The sequence below is a fragment of the Helicoverpa armigera genome, chromosome 25 (genome assembly GCF_030705265.1).
Source record: "Helicoverpa armigera isolate CAAS_96S chromosome 25, ASM3070526v1, whole genome shotgun sequence".
Taxonomy (NCBI): Eukaryota; Metazoa; Arthropoda; class Insecta; order Lepidoptera; family Noctuidae; genus Helicoverpa; species Helicoverpa armigera.
In genome coordinates, this window is record NC_087144.1 from 8,521,603 (window position 1) to 8,548,862 (window position 27,260).

Consider the following 27,260-nt stretch of genomic DNA (forward strand, 5'->3'; position numbering starts at 1 on the left):
GCACCGGTTCTTTAAAGGGTCATAACAAAAGTTAACAACAACGTAACCGCCATAACACATGTTGATTTCAAACTTCTAACTTTATTTAAAATAACTGAAGTTTGTTTCTGTTTTACCGCCTTTAAAAAGGAGGAAGTTCTCAATTTCGGTGTTTGTATATTTTTTATTCAATTGTTTTCGTACCTACTTTTGACAAAAATGGATCAAAAGTAAATTATTCACACAGAATTTATTAACGGTATTAAAAGTAACTCCCCGGTTCTGATGCTAAATACTGTATTTTACTAATGCATTTTTCAAACAATTTTCCTCATACAACACGACATCAAAAAGAACTATTATTTTTCTTTAAAAACTCCGCTGTTAATCTATTCTACTTACTACACAGCTATACTTAATAGAGCATGGCAGAGCACAGTTGTCGGTTGCAAAAAACTGCATACCTATAATGCTTTCATGTTGTAACGCCTGACAAAATTGTTATAGCAAAGTATTGTGGACACGCGCGTGCAATATGCTATGTGTTGTTACGTAGGCGTTACGGCGTGTTACTTGCTCTGAGTTTTTTAGTAGGCGCTTAACAATTGACGATTTTTCTTTAGTAAATTAGTGTTATTACCTCAATACTTAATTATATGTTACTTGATTATATATTATTAGTTGTTAATTCTGTAATTTCTATCAAATTATTACATAGACGAAAGTCTATTCATAACTACTAGCTATAATAAATTAGATTACCACATTCCGGTTTCTTTAGTTAGAATATTTAATGAAACGTTTTACGACTTCATCTTGTTAAAATAAACGAGCTGACAGAATGGCAATATTTTATACTCGGATAGGTAAACGATGTTTTTGTGTCAATTCAAGCTCACACTAATCTTCGTATGCAATCCTATTAATTATAAGTGAGTGAATGTGATTAATTTCTACAACTAAAGACGAGACATTGAAAAATAGCAATCACAAAACATGTTTTAAACTTTAGGAATTCGGGATCAATTTTGTTTACTTAAGAACATCACAAAGTGAAGTGACACAGCTTTACTTGTCCATCCTTACTCCATAGGTGATTGAAAACAATTGTAGGTAGGTACCTACCTGTTAACGTGCATGGCTTTGCAAAGGTATTCATTATCATGTACCCCTAAGTATTGAAGGAATCCTACTTAGGTATTTCATAATGAACCTTATTGGAATGTCACACAGTGAGATGATGTCAGACAGAGAAGTATGGAAGAAGAAAACATGCTGCGCCGACCACAAACAAGAATTGGATCATTATCATCATCCTCCTGCCCTTATTCCAATTTTATTTGGGGTCGGCGCAGCATGTTTTCTCCTTCCATACTCTTCTATCTGCCGTCATCTCACAAGTAACTAAAATATGGGCAGGAGAATTATGAAGAATTATCGTCACAGTCAGTTATAATCATCGGCAAGGATATTGAGCCCTGACCTTCACCTGCGCAGAAGTGATTTATTGCCTTAAGTGTTCAGTTCGCAAAGCGATCCCCACTGTTCCGCTGAGAGCTCATTATCCGTGCCGATAACTATACAGTATTTTTTCTCAATGTCATCTTTAAAGAAAACACACACGATCTAGTTTTAAACCTTCTGTTTTGATCTACTTAGAATCATTATAATTTATAATTTCGTCAGCATATCATCTCATTTCATATGATTAAGCGCTATTAATGTATTCGTTGAGGGGCGTTGACATGGTAACCATGAGGTCATGGGGTCAATTCCAAGTTGTGTTTCAAAATGTTTAGAACATGATATAACATGGTCAAAAGCGAAGAATTTAAAATTTAGTTCATGGTTGCAATTCCAATACTGGTTTATGTAGCTCATAAAAGAATAACCCAGCTTTGAATTGTTGAAAAACAAAAGAAGGTGTCTAAATTGGCCGACAGTATTGTCTCCAGTCAATAGTTTTAAAGTTCTTCGACCACATCATTATAACCGTGAGGTGAGATAGGGGTCAAACGCGTGCTTAAAGTGATTTAGGAGAAGTTAGAATTTGTGAGTTACAAGCTTTTTACTGAGGTATCATCGGTAGCCTTTTTTAGACGAGAGAACCTCAAATGACCCCGTCTGCTGTTGTTGCAGCAGTAAGTAGTGTCAGGCTCTTGCTGACTAAAACCTACTTTTTTCTGAATCAGGATCTGCAGTAACCCTCCCGAGTAATCCCGCAGCCCCAGCAGACTTCAGCACAGTATATATAGCCTTGAATGACCTTCATTCTTCATACTTACTATACCACTTAATTACAACCAACTTGTCGAATGATTGAGACCAATTTCGGCAGAACCTCTCCGTCCAATCGTTCGGTGGCTAGTACCGTTACGCTTGATGCGGTGTTTGTCGACCGGCCGCGATCGCTTCCGTGTTTAAGCGCATCCTCTTAAGGGGAAGTATTTTTAAAGTTCTTCCAGCAATTCCAGTTTTTTTTAAGTTCTTTCATGGACATTATCTGCAGATTTCCACAGGTAATTGGTCCACTTTCTTACATCTTTTATAAATGAGCTTGTCTAGATGTAAGTTGAGAGGTATGTAAATAACATAAAAGATTCTTAGTAAGTATTTAATCTTTTGGTAAAATAGACTATAAAAAACGCGTATTTAAATCTTAAAACCTTATGTTAAAATACGAACTCAATTTACTATTCCATAAATAACTTAAGTACCTACTGATAGTCTTGACAGTATATTCTCCTGAAACTACGAGTACCTATTCTATGTACTGCTATGCTTGCCTAATGCATGCCCATAAATTGAATTCAATGACGAAACTCACAAAATTGATTGGACAGTTATTACTATAAGAAAGGTCAAACCTCAAATATTGATTTATAATAGATTGAATCCTTTCATAAGTAGTCGCTTAATTGAGTTCAAATATCAACGATTACTCAAACAGTTTATTTATATTATCCGTTAATATACAGGAAATTTCACAATTACACCAACTTAGCCTTAACAATCGGAGCAGGCATTTCGCTGCGCTCGCGCATGCCGCAACCATCCACGCGCATTCTCTCATTGACCGCCGTGGAGAGCGCACGTGTTAACGCTATCAAACTTCTCGAATCGAAACAAGTGAAGTGCAGTGTGTGGTTTTCAGTGAAAAAAAATGTGAATATTCCTGTTTTTCTTTTAGTGATTTCTCAACGTCACTGATATGAAAACCGTCGATATTTTGGAGGTAGGTTTTCCTCTACTAATATTGAATTTTCCGGTCAGTTTGTTCGGTTAACGAGGTATTTTGTAAAGATTGGTAAGAGTAACGTCGAAATATTTAAATGATGTCGCATTTTTGTGTTGTTTGTTGATAGCTATCTTTGAAGACGATATATGAAGACTGGTTAATTACTTGATGTATATGGCTTGTGGGTTTCACTTCGTATAAAATACAACTTACCTAATGAATGACCATTGAACGCGAAGTGTTTGCAACTCGTAACAGAAGATTGCAGGCTTTAGTTTCTCTTGATTAAACTTTCTTTACCGTTATGTAGAATCTAATAAGGCATTCCATTGATTCTATATGAACAAACCTTTTGAATCATTATTTCCCTTAAATAGAATTAGCTATAACTGAACAAGAAATGATTAAGTAGACAATCATCCATATTAGAGTATCACTAGAACCACTGCTTAAATTTGAAATATCAAACTTCTACATTTGGAATGCCCCAGGGAAGCATACTGGCACCCATTTATTTGAGAAAAAAACAAATGCTAAGCACAAATATTCTTGATTTCATTCAAATAAATGAATAAGGTTAAAGAGAAATGACAACAAAAACAAAGTTGATTTAACCTCCTTGATACGACCAAGAATTTCAATGTGAAAGTGCGGAGCAATGCACAAGTATTAAGTACGCTTAAAATAGTGATTAATTAAGTATGTAGAATTATTAAGAATTCTAAATCTTTGATTTGTAATAAATGTTTTTTACATGTAGTCATGCACTCAGCACTTAATTAGTAGGTCATGTACGACGCGTTAGAAACCGATGCAGTTGTAATTTTTAGTAAACAAAAGCAGATATAATGCAATTTGCTAGTTTGAAGTTATTGGATAGTTCGACTAAAGATTGAAGTGTGATGACATGTTTAATATGTACCTAATGGTCTTTTAAATGTGTTTTTTATGCAGCAAATATCATAATTGTAAAGAAAGCCATGGTATGTAACTTACTGTCTAATCCACAAAGCGGTTATTGACTTGTAATAAGAAGCATTGGACTGTGAGAAATATAAAAACATAGGTCGCTACGACCTAAGCCTACTACCTATATTAAAATCTTCTGCCAACATCATTCGCTTATAAGGAAATCTTACGCTGTTTTACTTAGGTTTTCTTATTTCCGCCAAACCCAAAACGACTTCCAAAAAATCTAGAGCATTTTCTAAACCCCATCCAGCTTCTCTCACATTATATTTTACCAGTCCATCCAAGGCTCGATTATTAAGTTCTTTTATACTTAAATATTCAAATGTTCTCAGTATCAATCAGCCAAGATCATGTAATTCCGTAACAGCACATAATTGTGGCAATTTTGCTAAACTGTCAAGTCCAGCTTATTTTAAGATGTTATTATGCTGATGATCTGCGCTTGACTCGTTCAATATGTATGTTCAAGCTACTTTGCATTGCAGGGTAAGTAGTACTTAGACTGGCGTTATAGTTGGTAACAATAGTTAAGATAGGTGCTTTGTGCTAGACAGTATTTAGAGTACAGACAGGTTCGACTATTGTGATAAGGTTGATAATCTATCAAGATTATTAAGGTTGAAAGACAGATTGGGGTACGTTGATGTGCTTTCATCTGTACCTTTGTAATACTACTTGTTTTAATACCCAATAGATTGTAAAGGTTGATGATAATTTCTTGGAACTGTACGTATGTATGTCTGAATCCCTACTAATATTATAAATGCGAAAGTAACTCTGCCTGCCTGTCTGCCTTTCTGTCTGTCTGTTACACTCACGTCTAAACCACTGAACTGATTGTAATAAAATTTGGTATGGAAATAGAGTTGACCTTGAGAAAGAACATAGGATAGTTTTTATCCCGGATTTTTGAAGAATTCTCTAGGAAACGCGATATAGCGAAGCCGCGGGCATATTTGTGAAAAGCTGCTGGTGCTTTTACATTTAGATACTTATCTTCTAACCATTTCCTTGCCAATACATTTAAAGTAGGTTCTCTTACTTATTACAACGAATGGGTAAGTTATGGGTAAGTTTATTCTCTCTTCGAACAATAGCAGTTTGTTTTGCAAAACCAATCAGGTCTCATGAGGCGTAAAATTAAAGTTATGGTCTTCAAATGCTTAGAAAATATGAAGATAAATAAGTTTTGGCAAGAGCTTGTACTTTTGGATTGCAAAATATTACTATTAACTTTTCTTCATATTCATCATTCTCCTGCCCTTATCCAAATTTTTATTTGGGGTCGGCGCAGCATGTTTTCTCCTTCCATTCTCTTCTATCTGCCGTCATCTCACAAGTTCTTTCTTATCATATCTACTTTCATACTACTATCCTATCCACTCCTAAAAAATCTTTTCTTCATACTTATTATATTGCTAAAAATATATTCTACAAGAATTTCTACCATTACCACCAGTATGACATTTTGTTTATCTCTTTTATCTTCGTGTTATGCGTACGAAACAATCATATTTTCTTCAAATAAGCTGTTTTTTTCATAACCTCTCATCTTTCATTCAATTTCCCCCAATTGAGATTTCGGCTTTCATAAACATCCTTTCGTCTTGTTTTCGGTCTACCGGATATTTGGATATGTTCATCTTATTATAATTTTAAATTTCCCCTTTATAAACAAAGCTACTGACGACAGGAAATCGTTTACCAATATTAAAACATATCATCATCCTCCGAGCCTTTTTCCCAACTATGTTGGGGTCGGCTTCCAGTCTAATCGGATTCAGCTGAGTACCAGTGCTTTACAAGAAGCGACTACCTATCTGACCTCCTCAACCCAGTTACCCGGGCAACCCGATGTTAAAATATTAAAGCATATACAATACATATGTGTAAGTGTACAGTTTTCTTGTGTCATCTTATTCTGTCTTTACTAACTATCGGTAAACACACTTGACAATAAATAATTATTTCCAACTTGCTTCTGCTAGCGATTTCACCTATTTCCTCAAGAAAATATTTGACTTCTCGCACCCTGATGAAAAGAGCCTGTGGTATGCTTTTACATTCTTAAACATTCATACATACAAACTGTACATTACAATTTTAGATGGCTTGTATCAGAATCCAAAAAAAACTCAAGGGTACTTTTTAAATCCAGACATCTATATCATTGATGAACAATCTAGAATTCTAGACTCATACATTCCTTGTTCACTCTAAATATTTATAAAGGGCTTGACGGACCAAACCTGTCCCCTTAAAGAGCAATAAAATAAATCTGATATATCCTACTTCGCTTCCAGTCCGCATCCTACCCAGCATTGCATCCATCACGATGACAGCTTATGTGTAACGGATGACCATATCTTTAATGTGAGCGTTTTTGCCTGTTTCTACCATGGAGGAAGGTATGAACGGATATGCTATAAGACAAGTCAGGGCTGCGGGTTTGTTCGAAAGAGTTGCCATGGTCCTGGTACATAAAGGGTTTCAGAAGGAACATGGTGGGTTTTAGTCAATAAGAGTCTGACACTCCTTCACGCTGCACCCACAGCATTAGGGGTCATTTGATGATTAATTTCTGGTCGGGTGCCTTCTTCTAGGCTAAATATGTAAGTTGGACGTAACAAAGTTAACTATTAAGCGTTCGAGTTATTTAACAAATCTGTTAAAGATTTTCGTTTGGTAAAAAATGGGTAGATTCCAAAGACAGCAGTACCTTTCCTCGTCTCTTAAACACCCTTTTGGCGACGCTAGTTTCTTAAGACATTTTCCGTTATGACATCTCCGATCATAAGTTTGTTCTCCATGGTTTGTACTTACTTGAGCAAGCTATCGAGGTTTATGCTCGGCACAGATAAAACCCGGCTATGGACAAGTTTAAAAACAAATAAATGTGTATTGGTTAGCCTTATTGATGGAGTTGCATCATGTTTCGATGGCCTGTGAAGTGGTATTGAGATTTTCATGTCAATTCAGGTAAGTCCGGATTTGTTATTGTTAATCTCACTGCTACGTATTTTCGCAACAAACAGATGTATGTAACAATTAATAAACATATAGAGAGGTGTTTTGGCAAATTCAGCAAAGAGTCGTGAATAGATTGATTCTGATGGATCTGCATATTTCTGGAACCGAAAGTCGGGTGCGTCAAAATGAAGACCTGTTGATGTAACAAATGTTAAAACAATTAGAGGACACCAAATTAATGCTAGTTGTAGTATTTAAAACCGTCTTGTAAAACATAAACATAACATAATAACAAATATGCTTGCTTGTAACATGTCAATCTTAAAGACGATTTTTTAAAACTTTTTCTTATCTCTTTTGTCCATAAGACCTTATTGTAACCTATACTCAAGTATATCTTTAAAGGCACCTATTTAGCAATTCCCCCTTGCTCAATAAAAACAGCGGGACGTACAGAATGTGTTCTGTCTTCGTCTGCGCGCGCGCATAAATCAAGTCGCGTGCGTCGATGTCGTTAGCCAGCTTATAGTAAAAGTTTTATACCGAAGAGATTCTTATGTATTTCTCTATTTTATTTATTGTGATCTTTTGCTTTTAGTTTTATAGAAAAAACTTCTTCGTTTAATGTCTTATTTTTTGCTATTATGTTTGTTTAACAAGTCATTTCCCGTGGTTTTCTCATATCGTAAATGATTGATGAATGGTTTATGGCCATTCCCGATATTCTATCTATATTTATTTTATCTGTTGTTTTGCTTAATTTCGCATTGTTTGGGGTTAATGTAAAAAATTTATTTCAGTACGTAACTCGTAACTCATTGATCGTAAGATTTACTGATTTATCTTGTGCTACTTCTTGATCTACAATGAGTTCTTGTATTTTCTTAATAAGTTGCACGACATTCTTGGTTTTTCCATGAGGAATTCCAAAGCAAATGAAGGGAATTTGGACTCGCGCCCAGTCGATATATCGATATAGATAATATTTGTATGTATAGCTATAAATATTGTCATAATTTCACACATTCCGATACATTTTACACACTTAACCGATAACAGAAGCAATTTTCAAAAAAAAAACTTTGTCATAACATACATACTCGCATGTCCCATGTGATAGAGACGTAGAGCAGCGACAAAGCTATATAGAGCTATAAATATCCCCTATTAGCTATAACATTGTGGTAGTTGCCTCGGGGACACGATGTTGCATTTCCTGCCGATATAAATAAGTACCTGGCGGGTTTGCGAAACCTGTTGAGAGGACATCGGTAGACATATTTTTTACTGCCAAAAATACAAAAATTTTCAGATGGTGAATTTATATTAAACCCAAGAATTCCAATTTGATATATATTTGAGAGCCCTCACTGAAACCCTGCTTAAAATACGCTAAATCAAAATAAGTCGCACCTACCCAAAGCTCGTATTCAATACCTAATAACCAACAAGATACTAAAAAACCAATAGTGTGTTGTTTAAACCACAGCCAGCGAGTAAAAGTCAGCTTTTAGTTCTGAGAAACAGTAAACTGATAGTGATTACATAAACCATTTATTATGAAATGCGAAGCTCATCAAACACCATATATTACACCTCCGCTTGTCATTTAAATATCGTTTAAAGCGTAGTACATAACACCTTCATAACTAAACTAGCAAACATACATACTTCAATCACAAAACTTTACATAAGAAATATTGTCTATATTCTTCTTCCTCATACCTCCTTCTGCAGGTTCGCTAGCAAAAATATCTTTTGAAATAAATAGTGGGTACCTTTGTACTCAATTGTATAAGATTTTAATATTAAGCTGAAGAGTTTGTTTGTTCGCTTAAACGCATCTAATCTCAGGAACTACTGGTCGGTCCGATTTGACAAGTTCTTACAGTTCATCGAGAATGACTACTTTTTATCCGGGTTTGTGCAGAGGTTCCCACAGGATGCGGGTGAAATAGCTGGCAAAGCTAGTTATAAAACAAATAAGAACATATCACTGAAGTCTCCATAGATTTCTTGTTCGTCTCAGGTCGTCGCTCTACACTCGGTTGCATAATAATGTCCTCAAGTGTAGGGTCACTACGCAGGATGTCTGCCTGGGAAATTGTACTGGTTTTTATACGTCATACTTGAGGTCACATACAATTATTCGTTGGTAAACTTTCATTCAGTTTTTTTGCAAGGGAGTGTATTGAAGACAATTTGAAAGGTTAAAAGGAATTACAATGAGTCTTAGAAATAACTTTTCGTGATTTCAATATACCCATAGTTTGAAGAGTAAGTTATTAAGTTTTTGTCGCAAATTCAAACCATGCTGCCACAAAACAACTTCAATGACTCGGGCTTACTTAAAACCTCTCATTCTCAATATAAAACTTGTATTGTGTGTATTTTGTTTTCTATTATTACTAAAAGATGGACTAGGCCATGGTCTATCTAACATGGCCAATAGATATAGCTAGAAAGAATGTTACTTATGTGAGAGATCACGGCAGATAGAAAAGTATGGAAGAAGAAAACATGCTGCGTTGCATAGAATAAACCCGGGAAAAGGGCAGAAGGATCATGATGATGATTAGTGAACTTACGATTACCAAATTAAACTGATTTGGACGAGAACTGAGTCAAATAACAAACAGTTAACAGTTCTCACTTACATTAACAACTATCCCACTTAACCCGATTGAATCCACACTCTCATGACGTAAACAATTTCAAATAAATTCAACATTTAATGGCAAAAAACACCTTAGTTTCCTGGTGCACAAATGCGTCGAAACAATAGCTGTTGCTTGTAAAATGAGCTGAATGCAATTCGAACTAACTGCACATTGTGCTGCATACAATGGCGCGGTGCAATGAGGATGCATTGAGCTATCAAAGTGCAATGAAAACAAATGATGTATTGGAAATTAATGCGGTATTAATTGTTGGGTGGTGAACTATGAAAATAGAGTTAGATTGTATTAGGTAGTAAAGATTTTGAATGTTAAGCCTGCTCTAGGTAGTCAACTTTCCTGTTTTGGTCAGAGGTACATAAAGGGCCCCAGAAGGAACTCTTTGGGTTTTAGTCAGTAAAAGTCTGGCACTCCCTCACGCTGCACCCACAACGGAAGGTGTATTCTATTGATGGACTCAAAAACACAAAAATCAAATTGGATATGAATTGGCTTACTAGCTTATATTTTCACTCACGAGTGAAAATATTGATATTTTTCTTTACTTCTTCCTTTGAAGACAAAATACGCGTCAAATTCAGAAATGTAAATAAATACCTAACTGAAAATCAATTATACGATCGAATAAATAGTCAGACGTTGGTAATTATTTAAATTCCCCTTCATGGTAACCCTAGAAGCCAGACCATGGCAGTCACTGGATCGATTTACGACCGTCCACTAACGTGTTCGTAATATTATGAAATATCTATAAATACCGCCTCCCTGTATTGACAGATTAAACATATGGCGATACGTTTCTTTAGTATGCGTTTGAAGAGACATTCATGAAGATTCGATGGGGGTTTTCCTTGCCTTTGATAGCGAGATTCCCCAATGAGCATAGGCATGGTAGAAAAACTGCGCTAAGTCATTATCTTTTAGTTTGGTATTTTTTTATTTGACCAGTTATTGGGACGTTATCTAACATGTCATTTATTGATATTAAATCATTGGTGCAGCCGCGATGTAAATGATGTTTTTAACATGCCTCCAAAATTTACGTATTACCTATGTAAAAAAATGTCAAATCTCCCCATGCAATCTTTAAACGCATCCTAGAAAGTATTGTAATCTCATAGAAACTAAGTTCTGTTTAACTTACCTATTATGTAGTTCAATACAGTGTTTAGTGATCATATCAATAGTTTTCTGCTGCGATTTTTAATCCATTTTCCGGTCATTCTTCTCTCCGTGAGATTTTTATAAGTTATGTTGAGAACAATTAATTTATCTCACACAGTAGACTTTTACTTCTCAAATTAAACACAGATCATAAAGGTAGATCGTAAACAAGAAAATTATGAATGTTTCATATAATTGATGCTTCTGAAGGAAACTGGTTTGTGTGTATGTATATGGAGTAGGTACAGGCGCCATAGATCATTATTAACTATTACCATTATTATTTATTGCGTAATTATTATGGAATGATAATAATCATCATTGTGAAATAGGTCCTTGAATGGAGGAGTTAAGGGGGAAAAAAGTTTTGGGCACATACGTAGATGGATATGGTGGAAGGGGACGACCAAAGAAACGATGGATGGATTGTGCGAAAGTCTGTATGGTTATAAAGAATGTGAGCTGTGAGATGACGGCAGATAGAAGAGTAGGTATGTAAGGAAAAGCTGCGCTGACCCCAAATAAGATCGGGAAAAGGGCAGGAGAATGATGATAGTGAAAAAGTTCAAATGAGATGAACGGATGTTCAAAACAATATTCATGGCTAATTGGTAGTGGGTTTAAAAAGTTATAATTAACAAGATTTTTAAATCGATTAAAGCAATGAAGTAGACCATTTTTATCAATGTCTTTTAGAAGAAATAATGATTAGCTGGCCTGAAATTTGGGTCACTTACAAAAGTGACTCCGTAAATTAAAAGTGTATACTTGTGCAAAATTACGTTAATTTTTCAATGATAAACAAGCAAATAAATAATATTACATAAGTTATTGCTTTTGAGTAACTCGTAATAACACAAACATAAGTATTACCTAAGCAATCATAATTTAGATCACATTGAAATATTTTGTCACCGTATTTTTTGCATTCAAGTGGAATAAGATAAGACAAACAAAAAGACCTTCCTTTTTTGAAGTCGGTTAACAACTTGATAATGTGTTAGATTATATGATGATAAATACACATAATAATGCATTTTAGCTTTATTAGACCGAGTCACACTGAGGAATTTAAACATCCGCGTACATAACAGATTGAAACAAAGAAATAGCATTAATGGACACGCACAGATATATGATTACTGCTATCTCGAAAGGTGAGTGTTTTGTATCACAATCAGAAAATTATTTTCTACTAGCTTCTGACAGCGCAGTGGTTTCCTCAAGGCCCGTAGAATCTACTTGTCGCTACGGGATTAAAAGAAGCCTTATTAGCGGGCGATTAGACACTGAAATAATTTTTCACATTGGTCTAGTAGTTAGGTTGGTCTTAGATGAGGATATGCAAGGAAACCAACTCTTCAATTTTTGTAATAGTTGTATTATTATCAGATGTCAAAAGAAATTGTTTTTGCCGTTATAAACTCTCTTTATAATGATGAAAGACAGCCACTTGGTATAAAATCATATTTTGACATCCAATAGATTCAAATGATTATAATTTTATTAACTTTAACTAGTTTAATATGGCGGCTTCCGAATATATTACATCAAATAATTCCATAAATCTGTCAATATGCTGAAACTTAATAACATATTGGACAGCCTAGCTGCGCTTGCGTTGCCGGTAGAAAAATTATCATCATCTAATCAGCCTTTTCCTAACTTTGGGGTCGGCTTCCAGTCTAACTGGATGCAGCTTTGTGCCAGTGTTTTACAAGGAGCGACTGCCTATCTGACCTCAACCGAGTTACCCGGGCAACCTGAAAATGAAAACTGGTAATCACGGAGGAAGGCTATAGACTACTTTTCATATGGGTATGTGGAGTTCTTTGTTATCCGAGTGAAACCGCTTTCAGAAGCTAGTTAATCTATATTTGTAGTCAACTAGTAAAATTAACTGTCACTTTTACAATAATTAAAGTAAATATCTAATTAACGTGTAAACAATAATTGGTTAGTCACACCGCCATAACTTAGCAAGTTTCTCTCGTAAATTAACCATAGATTTAAGATAACTTGAAGTTATACTTAGTTAACTTAGCTTCATGGTCTAATTCTCTAACATGGCGGAATTAAAAAAATAAGCAGTTGTCGTTCTGAGAAAGTTGTTTTAAAAAAGGTTTTGAAAATTGAATTTTGAAAAAAAAAGCTGCCAATTTTGCATCCTTATTTTAATAATTATGATATGAAATACTAATTAGTGAATTTTGAAATTTCTACAAACATAAATTTAAGCAATAAATACCTATGTAAACTTGTCTTTAATATAAGCTTGAAATATGATATGTTTAAAGTTTTAACTAAAAACTTAACTTTCATATTAAATAAGAATCGTATAAGTAAATAAACCTTTCAAATGTAAAATATGATAAAATAAATAAGCAAGGATGTTAATATGGCTTTATTCATGTTAATATGGCATTTTTTAAGTTACCTAATATACTCAAAAACTTTTGACGTCAAACCGCCTAAAACGATCGTTAAAATGAGTTATTCGGAATATTTTTGTATATCTTAATACCAACACTACAACAACAACAATGTGAACTTACAATTAAACAAATATTATAAAACACGAGTGTTGTACACAATTGTGTATTTCTCTATTAAATAATTTATTTTAATGAAAGCATTCATCAAAAATTGTCATAAAACTAAATTAAACAAAAACTTAGCGTCAGTTTTTTTTTTGAAAGAATACACTTTTATTTTATTTTCACTACTAGAATCTTCATTATCAATAAACCAACTGATATCTTCGCAATTTTCAATAATAAACAGGCGACATTATAACAGAAATCCCATACTTACCAATAAAAGGCATATAATAAGCGAATATTAAAGTTAACTTATAGCGTCGAAAGAGAAAGGTGGCGTCGAGAGACGGACCGAATTCCGGCGCCGTTAACAGAGCGCGACCGAGTTGTTACCTTAACTTTAACTGTGTAGGGTTAAAACGTTCAGTTATTATAAGGGACGAGTCTGTTGAGATATAGCTAAAAATCTATACTTATATATATAATAAAGAGGCAACATTTGCTTGTTACCTAAATCGATTGAAAAAATACTAGGGAAGAGTATAACTATAACATAGATGATTAATAACGAAGTGTGTAATTATAACATGGGCCATGTTTTATCCCGGTACGGGCAGAAGTTCCCAAACAAATAGATTTGAGTTTCTGGGAAGTTTGTTCCACCATTTCTTCTTCCTGGCAAAAACACATAGGATTATGTGAATGGGGGCGTTTTGAGCTGTCTTTTGTAAAATTCCCTTCTCTTTTTATCCTGCTTCAAATACACAATAGACGAATATAGAATGCGTTATTGCATTCTATCATATTTCGAAGAGGCAGTGTAAACTTGGAAAACTGATTGCAGTTGGAAATTGTGGTTAGAAACACGGGCACACGATCGCGCGGTCGGAAGATGGTGACTCTGCCATAGACCAAAAGCATGACCTAGAAACCGTTTTTGTTTATCAAACAATATTTGTTGTGATGTAATTGCCAAAACAGACAAACAACAATAGGACCATCTGCATTCGTATTATGCCTTATGATGCATTATGACCTAAGCTGGTTACAGCGCCTATTTTTTTGGCCCCGACTGGAGTTTGCTGACTCTCGCGTGGAAGCGTGGAACAACGCGCGCCGTCGATACGGGCCTGTTGTCTCCTAGAAGACGGAAGGACGATGAGCCATCAGTAGGCGTGGTTTGGTGATTGGGTGTTCTATGTGCTAGTTAAATATTTAATGATGAGTCATTCACTAAACGCCGTAGAAGTGATGATAGAACAAGTTTTAAGAATCATCTTGTTCTACTTAACAAATAGCATCTTTTACGGTTAAGTCACTCTTATAACATACCTACTTATCAACATTTAACATAATCGCAAACTTGTTGTCAATAAGCTTATAGTTATCGGCAGGAATCTTGAGCTCTGACCTATATCTGCGCAGAAGTAATTTACTGGGTCCCTTTTGTGGTATGAATTGAGGCGCGGAAGCACTTCTGCGCAGATGTAGGTCAGAGCTCAAGATCCGTGCCGATAACTATAAGAAGCTCGTAAAAGGTGATAGATGGGTCGTATGTTCTCAAGAGTAACATAAGATTTGGGTTAAGAAACTTTTACAAAGCTGCCAGGAGTATGGAATTTGGGTGGTGATTGATACACCCATGCATTGCAGAGCACGTAAATGTCGGTCCTGCGCCTGATATCTCTCTGGCAGTGTCGGATTGCCGTCCCACCGGGCTATGAGAGTGAAGGAATAGGGAGTGCACCTGTGTCTGTGCAAATGCTTGTGAACTATTACATGTCCTGCGCAGCTGGCTGATCTCCTTCGAAAACAGGATTCAAATTAAACTGAATTATAAAATTGTTTGTTACGAATTTTGACAAAACCTGTTCAGTAGTCTTTGCATGATTGAGTAATAGGAAAAAGATACCAAAAAACTTTCACATCTATAAATAAGATTTGACTAAGTGCAAACTTCTAGAATTCTAGAAATGCATTTTGGCTAATATGATGCTAACATCAGGGCTTTGACTTTATAATGTTCTGCTAACTTACTTAATTTCACATTTGTTTCTTAATTATATTGATTGCTTAAGCTTTTAGATCCTTATCATGCTTTTTGAAATTATGATTTTTTCATAATTAGATATTAGGAGATACTTTACGTAAGTAAGTGACAAAACAAACATGAATTGAAAAATTCAGAAATTTTAATTGAGAACTTCCTCTTTGAGAAGTTGGTTGATAAAATTCATTAAATGAAACTGGGTTCTAAAGGTACAACCACTTTAATGGCTTTAAAAAAAACAAGTAGGTATGATGATGTCCTCCTAGCCGATTTATCGGCTACGGCGGCTGTTCTCATGTAAGGAGATTAGCCAACTGCGCAGGACATATTATAGTGCACAAGCATTTGCGCAGACACAGGTGCACTCCCTATTCCTTCACTCTCATAGCCCGATGGGACGGTAATCCGACACGACCGGAGAGAGATCAGGCGCAGGACCGACATTTACGTGCTCTCCGATGCACGGGTGTATCAATCACCAACTTCCAGGCTCCGGGCTGCTTTGTGAAAGTCTTCTAAAACCCACAAAGCGATTTCGGCCCGACTCGGGAATCGAACCCGAGACCTCGTGCTCGGCAGCCGCACTTGCGACAAGTAGACCAACGAGGCGACAAGTAGGTATACCGATTGTGGGACCTATTGGGTTTTTTTGATTAATGACTTTCATCTATGTAGGGCTCACAGTATAAGGAAGGAATGAGTTAAAAGTTCAATTAAAAAGTTCAATTACCCTTTTTTACAGTCGAATAACCAATTGTAAAAAGACTAATTCTTAACTACAATAAAGACTAGTAACGTATTGACTATAACCGCGACTAGATTGACCGGTGAAAGTAAGGAAATGACTGGACACTCGTTATGACATATTTCATTAGTTACGTTCCCAGTGATGCTTCCATTCTAAATGTGTGTTTGTTCATCGACTGTCTTGTGTTGCTCAACTGTTGTAACCATTACAACATTGTTTATTATAGATACCTCCGTATTTGTCTCATGGTTGTGGCCACATCCCGAAGGAAAACAATGCCTATAGCATTCCTTGCTTTTTACAACGCATACCAATGAACATCAGCCATTTTTTTCTAACTGTGTTGTGGTCATCTTCCAGTCTAACTAGATGCAGCTGAGTACCAGTGTTTTACAAGAAGCTTCTGCTTATCTGACCTCCTCAATCCAGTTACCCGGGCAACCCAATATCTCTAGGTAAGACTGGTTGTCAGATTTACTGACTTCTGATTACTCGTAACGACTGCCAAAGATGTTGAAATGACAGCTAGAACCTACAGTGTATCGTGCCCTCCAAAACATTGTGTGTCTTGTTATTTTCCATAAGGACGATATATTACCACTAGGTCTTTTCTCTCGTAAACATAGGTGATAAATCCGGAGTTATTTATATACTTTTCTGCAGTATTATAATAAGCTTTTCTTCAGTATAATATATTATAAATTGAGTAGTTATAACAAAAGGTCATAAACTGACTCTCACTGGCTGAGAAAGTAAATGCGTATTGTTTGGTAGTCTCGTGATTTGACAATGTTGAATGTCACGATAAAAGTTCATCTTTCTAACTTTTGAAAGCAATTGTTAAATTATTCAGGCTACATAGTAACCTAAAATAAATAAAATTATCTTCTCAATCTTGTTATCATAGTTAACAGTATTTTTAAATTAATAAGTTTGCCGTAAAATAACCATTAACATGTTTGACATCACAATCTATGCCAATGGCCGCCAAAAAGCTTTTGACATTGACAGGTGAGGAAAAAAGGCGGCAAAAGTCGACTCTTTTAATTTTAAAAACAATAGAAGCTTTTTGTATTTTCAAATAAGTTTCCTATAGGTTACATCATCTATATTTTCTATAGATGAAGTATTGCATGGTAATCCACCATTATTAAGCTGTATTTTTCTCGACGTTATGGCATGGCTTTCCAAAATATACTGTCATGTTATCGATGTCGTAATAAACATTTATTTATGAGTAACAAAAACATCATATTTGATATAGAAATTGTGGCTTTAAGATCTAGAAACTTTGAGATAAGAACTTGTTATAACTTCTTAATAAATATGAACATATTTAAGGATCTAGCTTATTTACTTATAACTGTAAAATTACAACCTACTTATCAAGTATTTTCCTTACAAAATCACCAATAAACATATCAGTCCCTATAACAAATTTTCCATTTTCGCAATCGATCCAAATACGAGTATTCAGCAATATCCAGCGTTTATCGAAATCGATTCAACCACAAACATAGGTAGGTATATTACAGCATTCCTACACTAAATTACGGCAAACAAAGTTTCATAACTGCAACGTTTTCTAATCTATGACTTTTTGCGGGACTGAACAGTTATCCAAGCTAAATTGAACCTTATGATTAAGAAGATAGAGTTGATGTATTGTTTTAGTGAGTTACATATGTGCTAGCCAATAAATTGATTGGTATCACGCAATGGTAATTGTTCCAAATATAATTGCGATAGGTACTTGTGTGATGCTTTGTGCGTTTACTCGTATTTAATTTTGCAAGGTTTTATGAAGAAGCTCATAACTGTGATTGGGTTCATGAAACGCCCTTTTCTAACCCCGACGCAAAAAGAAGGTTGTAAGTATGACCACTGTGTGTCTAATGGTACCATGGTTGCTCTTAAACTGATGGACCGACCGATTTTTATAGATGAAAGTTGGTGTTCCAGTGATATTTTTTGTTTAATTTATTGATAGAATTGCACAAATTACATTGCTTTTTAAAATTCTGATACTATCATCTATAGTTCATTGAAAGCCTTAAAAGAAACATTGAATTATTTCGTTCAATCTTACTAAACTTAATCTCTTTGGGTTAATCAAAATAAGGTCGATAAACCTATCATTAAAGTAGTAAGTAGACATGTTCCTTTTGACAGTGCGAACTCGACCAGAAAACTTATTAACAAAATTGAATAGAAAACTCTTTCTATTCTCATAATAAAAAATAATCAAGCAATGATGAATGAACTGAGATTACTGGCTGAGAAAGTCATTTAAGTCTGACCGCGTTATGTTTAAATTATACTTAAGTATTCTATATGTGTTGTATGTGTATTTTTTAAATGTATTTCTTTTGGAAATTTTGGGGCTCAGCTACATCTGGTTAGACTGGAAACGGACCCCAATATGGTTGGGAAAAAGCTAGGCAAGGTCATATTTCTCTAAGTTGCAGTAGTGTTGTTTAGAAGGATTTTCAAATTTAGAGTCCTCTCTAAGATATTAAGTCGAAATTTATATTAATATCTCTACAACTAGCCGTTTTCCCGTGGTTTCACCCGCTTCCCTTGGGAAATACTGCCCGTACCGGGATAAAACATAACCTATTTTATTCGGGAAGAGTGTAGCTTTCCAACAGTGAAAGAATTTTTCAGATCGGTTCAGTTCTTTCGGAAAAATATTTCCTCTGTATTATATCAGTATAGATAACTTATTAAAACAAAAGACGGCGTAAAAACTAAAAATAAACAACACTGAATGAATGGATAGCAGAAAGTCTGTGATATTTGACTAAAATAATGCATATTCATAACATTTCATATAGTTTATGTTGTTTATCTCAACTGCACTGGTTAGCAACTAGTTCATTGTTATATATCATAATCTTTGTGATTACGATAATTATGATCGCCACTTAATAGAAATTTAATTAAATTTTAATCTCAAAGAAATTACTGGATTTTCATTAGCATTAAGAATACCCGCACACTGCAAACTTTTAGTCGGCCTATAGTTTGTTTCGGCTCATAAATCAGTATGAAGATGAATGGTAGTATGCACGTTACAAAGATCAGGTATTTAGCCGGTATCAGACCGACTGAAAACTTGGATTGGAATCAAGATTTTCTTGTTGATTGACTCTTACAGGCTTACTACAAAACTTAAAAGTCTGTTGAACGCTTGTCTAAAAAAAGTGTGTCTGCAAAACAGACCTTATTTCAACGCCATTATCTGGCATTTTTTTAGATAAGTGTTCAACAGAAATTTAAAAATGTTTGTGGTACGACGGTTAATGTTTTGAAACTTACTTTAATGGAAGGATTCATCTGCCTCTTTTTCCCAATTATGTTGTAGTTGGCTTGCAGTCTAACTGAATACAACTGAGTACCAGCGTGTCACATGGAGCGACTGCCTATCTGACCTCCTTCCTAGTTATCTCGGTTAAAAGCCTTGGCAAGGCTTTTGTCGTTCATTGTGCAAACGCCAGCAACACCAGAATCTGTCAAATTCTACCAATCGAACTTTAACTTTTCCCTATTGTGATAAGGTTGAAAATCTATTGAAGATCTTTAACAGATTGAGGTAGGTCGAATCTCTATAAACCAAGACAAATCATAATTAAAGTAATAAAATAAAGAAAATCTATGTAATATGAAGTCTGTGAGAAAATGTTACTGCATCTTGTAACTCAAAGTCTATGGTTTATAATGTAATCGCTCGTAAACTAGACTGTATTCGAAATAACGTTAAACTTTATAGCTTTCACGGAATATAAATAGATGTTTTATTAAAACAATCATTGTTTTAATAGTTATTATAGACATAACTCAAAACTATATTGGGTGAAGTCTGGTCGTCCTCAACTAAAGACTTTGTTGTGCTGTGAAGTTTATTTCTGTCTTCATAACTCTAAATTCTTTTCATAAAACTATGTTACTATTTCCTTTTCTTTAGTTGTATTTATCGAGACACACTTCTATTTTGTATTTTTTTTAATCGTCCTTTGGTGTGACGATTTCTGATTTCTTTTCTTCTTTCATATTTTACATTATTTCTTCTCTTATGTCAAAGTATTAATTTATAATATATCTGTTTTTTTTTTCATTTTGTCTTCATCTTTTATGTTGTCTCTACACGTCATGTTCTTGTAAGTAAATGTTTTTTTCTTCTTTCTTTTGTTTTCTTTCTTCTTTCATATACTCACCTCCATCTTCATTGACCTGCCTCACCATCATCTTTCTCAAATACAAACAAACTTCTAACAATCCATCCAAAGCAAAATGATTACTTTCAAATGTTTACCCAACTAATTAAAAAAGATCAAGGCCCACCACTATCGCTATCCCTTCATCTACTAAAGGCCATACACGGCGCTGGTTAGAAAGCCTGCGCCTGAGCACTTGTAATTAGCTGCTTATTACTAATTCTTGACCATGTACCCGACACTTTCACCCGTTGCTTACCTGTTGCCGACCAACTGGAAAAAGTACGCATGTCATCTATGTAAAAGAATGAAAAATGTCGAGAGGCATTGTATATTTGACAGAATCTAGACCTCCTGTCATTTGTTTATATAGACTGTTATTTGGCACGGTCTTTGGTGTATGTAAGTACTGTGGTGCTCTGAAAAAGAATATCTATTTATATTTACAAATATTACAAAGCTAAAGACGACCCCAACATAGCTTGGGAAAAAGGCTCGGAGGATGATGACAAAGCTAAAGAGTTTGCTGCTTGTTTGAATGCCCTAATCTCAGGACTACTACACCAATTTGAAAGATTATTCTAATAAAAGGTAGCCCATTTATCGAGGAAGGCTATAGGCTACTTTTTATCCAGTTACCCGAAGCAGTTCCCACATGGGAACTTACAAACCGCTAGTGGAAGCTAGTTTACTATAAAATAAAATTAATATAAACTTGATAATAGCCGTATCAAATGTCTACATATAAAAATGAAGCAGTAAAAAACCACTACAGATATGATGGTAAAAAACATTCTAGTGTTTGAGTATTCATTCGTATCCATCATCATCATCAAAACATTAACAGCTGTTGGTGATGATTGATGATCATTCCGAAGAACTGGTTGGATTTACAGCTACTAACAGTTACGTTAGCCGATAAGTATGCTAATAACATATTACAGACATCTCTGCTTACGCCTATTTTATTGAACACTTTCACTGTTATATTATATGAAGCACTTATCATGGAGAACGAAATAACTAGCGGAGATGCCATAACGAAAAATCGCCTAAATAAAGCGCCAAAATGCGGGTGAGTGAGGAATGAGGAACGTTACTTTTTTCGACCTTATACGCCTTCTTTGGACCAGTACATTTTTTGTAATTCCAAAAATCGTTGACAGATGTCTCAAAGAACCCGAATGCCTCGTTATTTCACTCGTAACTGATCGTTTTGGTCATGCCCACCGTACGAATTTGTCCTAGAAGAAGGCGTCTGACCTACCTGCATTATACCATCTACGATTTCTTTACTACATCGTACATACTAATAAGTATTATTGCTACTATTTATCTTTATTTATGATCAATTACAACCCTGATTTCTTCATAGAAAATTGTTTTAGATATTCATGTTGCTCTTGATATTTAAATTTCTCTTTAGATCAGGATTGCCGATAGCTAAAATTGGTAGTACGTAGATAATTATCATAGTTGGTCTGACAAGGTCTGATAACATCTGTTCCTAAGTAGTACATGATTAGCAATTGAAGTTTCTAACGTCTCCATAGATTATTATATAAAGATGGATTTGTATAAGAGAATAACAATTGAATTTTCTATGTATCTGTTGATTTACTTAAAAACACTGGTACACAGCTACATCCGGTTAGACTGGAAGCCGACCCCAACATAGTTGGGAAAAAGGCTCGGAGGATGATGATGTTAATTTACTTACCTAATTTCGTATTAATACCAAAACTTATAAAAGCAATGTTCAAAATTCTATCTCTGTTGGATAATCGTAAACAATGCATAGGTTATTGAAATCCACAGTTAAGAAATAATGGTTGATGATTTTAGAAAGGATGTATGTAAATGGTAAGATTTACGATACGGGATTACTTTTCGCTGATAGAGAAGAATATAATAACATATTAGGTTAAGATAAAGGCTTAGACAGGAAGCTAAAGTTTTAATATCAGATGAATCAATATTGTATGTTATACCAATTTGCGTAAGCGTTAAATTCTATAAGTTTAAAAAGACCTTAGGGTTTATAATTGCTAGATCTCCACAATGGCGTTAAAAGCCATGTTTGTCGAAGTGTGACCATCTGATCAAGAGGTTAATGTTTAGTTGTACTATTAACAGCAGAAATTATTTTCAACGATTTTTATTTGGTTACTGCTTTTATATGAAACTGCCTTCAAGTTTCATAAACATATTTTTCTTCATATCTAGAAGTTGCTCTGATTGACTATTGGTTTCATTATTCTTAATCTTCCTTCCTTGTTCCAAAGTTATTTGGGATCGACGCAATAATTATGTTTTCCGCTTTTATTCCTCTCTGTAAACGGTCATACTAATATCCACTACCTTCATATTCTTCTTATCATTTCCTCAGTCTACCTCTACCTTTCCATGCACATTCACACATAACACACTCTTTGAAGCATACAGTATCATTAATACCAGAGATCAATCACTAGAACTATAAGTCTGATTTCTTCTGCTGCATCTATTACTACATTCCAAATTGTTTCTATAAGATGAACAAACAAATACACAAACAGTATACTATTACCAAATTCACACAATTATCTATTGGTTAAGACTGCAGCTTTGCCGACCGTACACAGGAGGTATTCCAAAATCCTATTGTTGAGCAAACTGAGACTATTGTTCTAGACAAATTGCTCGTTTCGGGAGTGTTGGATTAATTTAATTTAGAGTTGGGTAACTAGGTGTAGGTAAGTAGGTACTATAGAAGGGGCTTAACAATGAGGGTATATTGATCAAGGTTAAGCTATGTTGGGTGAAGTCTTTCGACCTGTGGATGGTTTAAAAAGGCTTTTCTTCACTTCTTTCAGTGTTACCACTATTGCTCAAAGAATGGTGAGCTGCTGTCCCAGATATTATTACTGAATTTTAAAATTAGTCTTAGTTCAAAGGTTGGATAGGACAGTTAGGGTTCTGTTGATTTGATTTATACATACTGGCATAGGTGAAACCCATGTTAAACCAGAAGACTAGCTCATCGTAGGAAAGACTTTAACCAATGATGCACTAAATTGCTTCTTTTTTTGTTACAGACAATCTTGAATTAGGATACTTATATCAAATAAATCTGCATTCCATACTAAGATAGCTTGCTCGTCTTTAATATGCAACTGGTCTGTCTCAAAATGTCACGTATTTGAAGGTGGTTTAGTAACCTTACACTTTTAATATGAATTAGTTAATTTCGACTGCATAATAAGCCAATATTAATATTACTACTAAATTACTTTTGTGAAGAATTCAACGACATTACAATCTGAAATAGATTTTGCCATTCTAGATCCACAACGGGCTAGAATAATAAGACTGGTTGTTAGAATTTCTGACTTCTTAATTTCCTAACTACTGCCAAAGATGTTCAAATGATAGCCGGGACCCACCAACTTAACATGGCTTCCAAAACACGGGGGAACTCATGACAAGGTCACCGTTGCATGCATGAATAACACCAAGCATTGCTTTTCTATATGGTCGACTTGATCTATTTCTTAGCCAAGAGCACCCTACTAAATAATCTTGAACGCCATAAATCCATCTTTCATTGTTACAAACATTATACATCAAATAGTTGTGCAGCTAACGAAGTGTGGAGCATCCGATTTCGCCATCCACATCCCGCGACCAGCCTTGTGTAGCCACTGCCTGCAATTTGTAACGGCCAACACGAAAGGGCTTTGTTTGTGCAGTTATTTCGATATTTCGATATGCATGTTAAGGTATTATTGGGATTAGGAAATGTAGATAGTAGAAATATTGTACACATTCATACGTTGCTAGTTTTTCCTCACGGTCTCAATGAGGTCCAGGGAGGACTACTTTTCGAAACCGGAGAAAAAGTACCAGATATATAAACAGAGTTTCTCGGCTACTCAATTTAAAGGCAAGGAAAAATATAGATTCACTAAAGAAAAAAATATGTAATTACAGAGGATATAAAAATCTTACCGCATTAAAAGCTTCATACGAATTAAACAATCGGTGCAAATGAAAACATGCAGGTTTACAATCGATTCAAGCTTAGGACATTAACACATAAGCTGGTCAGTTTGCTGTGCCAAAAACAGTCTTGATGATCAAACAAGGTTGCCTTAACCATTAATGATAGACTATACACACACACATTACTCCAACACAACTGAACATAATCATTGCAAACCAAATTACATAAATCCACCGCTAAATCGATGATCGTTATAATTTAAAATCGATCGACACAACGAAACATTACATAAAGGTGATCGAGTGCTTACGTAAACTAATCGAAGCGGTCAATCGATTGAGAATCGGCGGCCCGTGACGATTTCCGATTGGATTCGATACAATCGGTATGACCTTTGTATTTGTTATTTCTTGTTGTATCTTCTCTAATGGTTTTAGGATGCAAGTTCTAGTAACTTCCAGTTAGTTCTAAGTAGAATCAAATTAGGGTGGAAGTTTCGGCAATTTGAGACTCATTTGAATTGAACGGCATCAACATTTTGATCATTAGATAAATGTGTCCTTGGTTCAGTTTGCTGTTGGGCTAGAGTTTGTTGTTATTTTCTCAAAAGGACACAATATTACATATACAGTCACAGTGAATCTCCTTGTACATGTACAGTCTTTTTGATATAGGTAGGATTATACGTTGTTTTAATTTTAAAGTAACAAATTACATGCCTTGCCCAAGTCTTGGTTATAATTCACTTTGTAATTAACATCGTTTTAATAACGAAACAGAATTAACCAATATCTGCATAATAACCGCCAAATAATTTACGATATTCGTGCTGTAAATTAGACTGGATTGAACTAGTTTAATCTGGACACAACCAGCTTTGCATTGCACGGAAATATGTGAACGTAAAATATTAATTGTTTATTAAGTGTGTCGTGGGAGAGAATGAGTTGAAATGTTGCTTGGAGACTGTAAATTCATTGTTTTTAGACTGTTGACCTGTGTCTGTTTTTTAAATTGTATTATCAGTCATGTTTGGATTGAAAATATCTTCACTCTCTGCGTTTTTGTCATATCTTATAGTGATCCTCGTGATCTTTTATGTTTCAGCATCTTTCGTTTTCATCTTCTCGTAAACTGGATTCTCCTTATTTGTTGAATTTAGTTGTGTCGTTGCTTAAGGGCTTATTACACTTTACTAAATTCGGTCGTCTTATTAGGTTTGTCTAATTAAATTTCTGACATTTGACTGAATTTAGTGACAGACGACTAAATTCAGTCAAGTGTAGCCCTTTACTATAACTCTGGTTGTCAGACTTTCTGGCTCCTGACTATCCCTATCGACTGCCAAAGATGTTCAAATGACAGCCAGGCCAGTACCCACAAGTCCAACTTAGCTTCAAGAATCACGGAGGATCTCGCTATGAAAGATAGTCACCCATCCATTTTACAAAAATTATCTGCATGAACTATTTTTAAACAGTTAACTGAATACAGTTCTTTGTTATTACTAACTGCATACAAATGATGTAACTTATTATGTTAACTAGCGGATAATTTGTATCGCGTGATGGTATAGACTGATTAGTTAGGTTACTGCATAGCTTTCCATTATTAATTGGTTTATGTGAATTGAGTTTTAGACTAAAATCATTATCATCATCGTCGTCATCTGTTTTAGACTAATCTAAAAAATATTACATGGAATTTATAATATCTAGTCGTCCTTTATGATTGACATTTAAAACTATGTCATCTAAATCTGCACATATGATATTATCATCGGCTATGAATTCTTATTAATATTTCTCAATCATTTATTAATTTAAGTCGTATTATTTGTGTGCGAAACCTGGGCATTAATTTCTCTTTTCTTTACTTTTTAGAATTAAAATGGTACACCTCGTTACCTTTCATCATCATCATCCTCTTGCCCTTATTCCATTTTTTACTAAGGCTCTTCTAGCATACCTGTGTCCATGCCTCTCTCTCATCATCGCTTAAGTAATAAATTTCCGCTCCATATCGTCTTTCACACAATCCATTCATCGTTTGTTTGGTCATCCACATCCTCTTAATCCATCAACATTCATGCTTAAGATCTCTTTACCTTTACCATTTCTCATAAGACTCTTATATGTATAACCTTCATAAAACATCTTTTTTGGGCTTTAATGACTTTTATAAAACAAAATTATTTTACTTGGGTCGCTAACTTACCCAGAAGATTCCTAACTACATTGAACTCTAAATAACTAACTATGATAGTTTTCTAAAAAGTTGTAGCCAGTGCTCCGTGGCGGTGCAACGTGCATTTATCGACAATCCCGCTACTCTAATAGAATTCTCGATAAATCATAGTGCTGGGCAACCGGGAAGTAGTGGGCTGTAATCCACGGCCATAACACTTAATTGCTTTACAATCCGAGTTTAAGTAGTGAGGGGACGTCGTTTATCGATAGTTTGTTATGTGTTGGTCGTTCAGATTTATGTAATGGTCTCTATTTGTTTGGTTATGAGTGTTGGTTGAATGAATTTATGTAATTGCCTCTATTTTGTTTGTTTATGGGTAATCTGCGCTTCAGTAAAACGTAACTAAAACACCTAGTATAACGTATGTTTATTAAACATAGATAAATCTGTCAATGAAATTAACATTTTGAATGATATCAATATCTCACTAAAATTAAACAATGAAACAAATAAATTAGGTCAGTTAAAA

At 34.8% G+C, this 27,260-nt stretch overlaps 1 protein-coding gene across 3 annotated transcripts in view; it reads left to right on the plus strand.

The window, feature by feature from the left end:
- The window catches only part of LOC110379510 (rhophilin-2-B), a 98,202-nt gene that overhangs the window by 38,030 nt on the left and 32,912 nt on the right, over positions 1-27,260 (plus strand). The window contains exon 1 of one of the 3 annotated variants that reach the window (XM_064041432.1): positions 3,025-3,214. The exons of the other annotated variants lie outside the window; for them this stretch is intronic. Within the exon in view, the coding sequence (XP_063897502.1) occupies positions 3,191-3,214 (24 nt within the window). The 5' untranslated portion in view covers positions 3,025-3,190. Of the gene's footprint in view, positions 1-3,024; positions 3,215-27,260 lie in introns of those variants that run through there. 3 annotated transcript variants of the gene reach the window in all.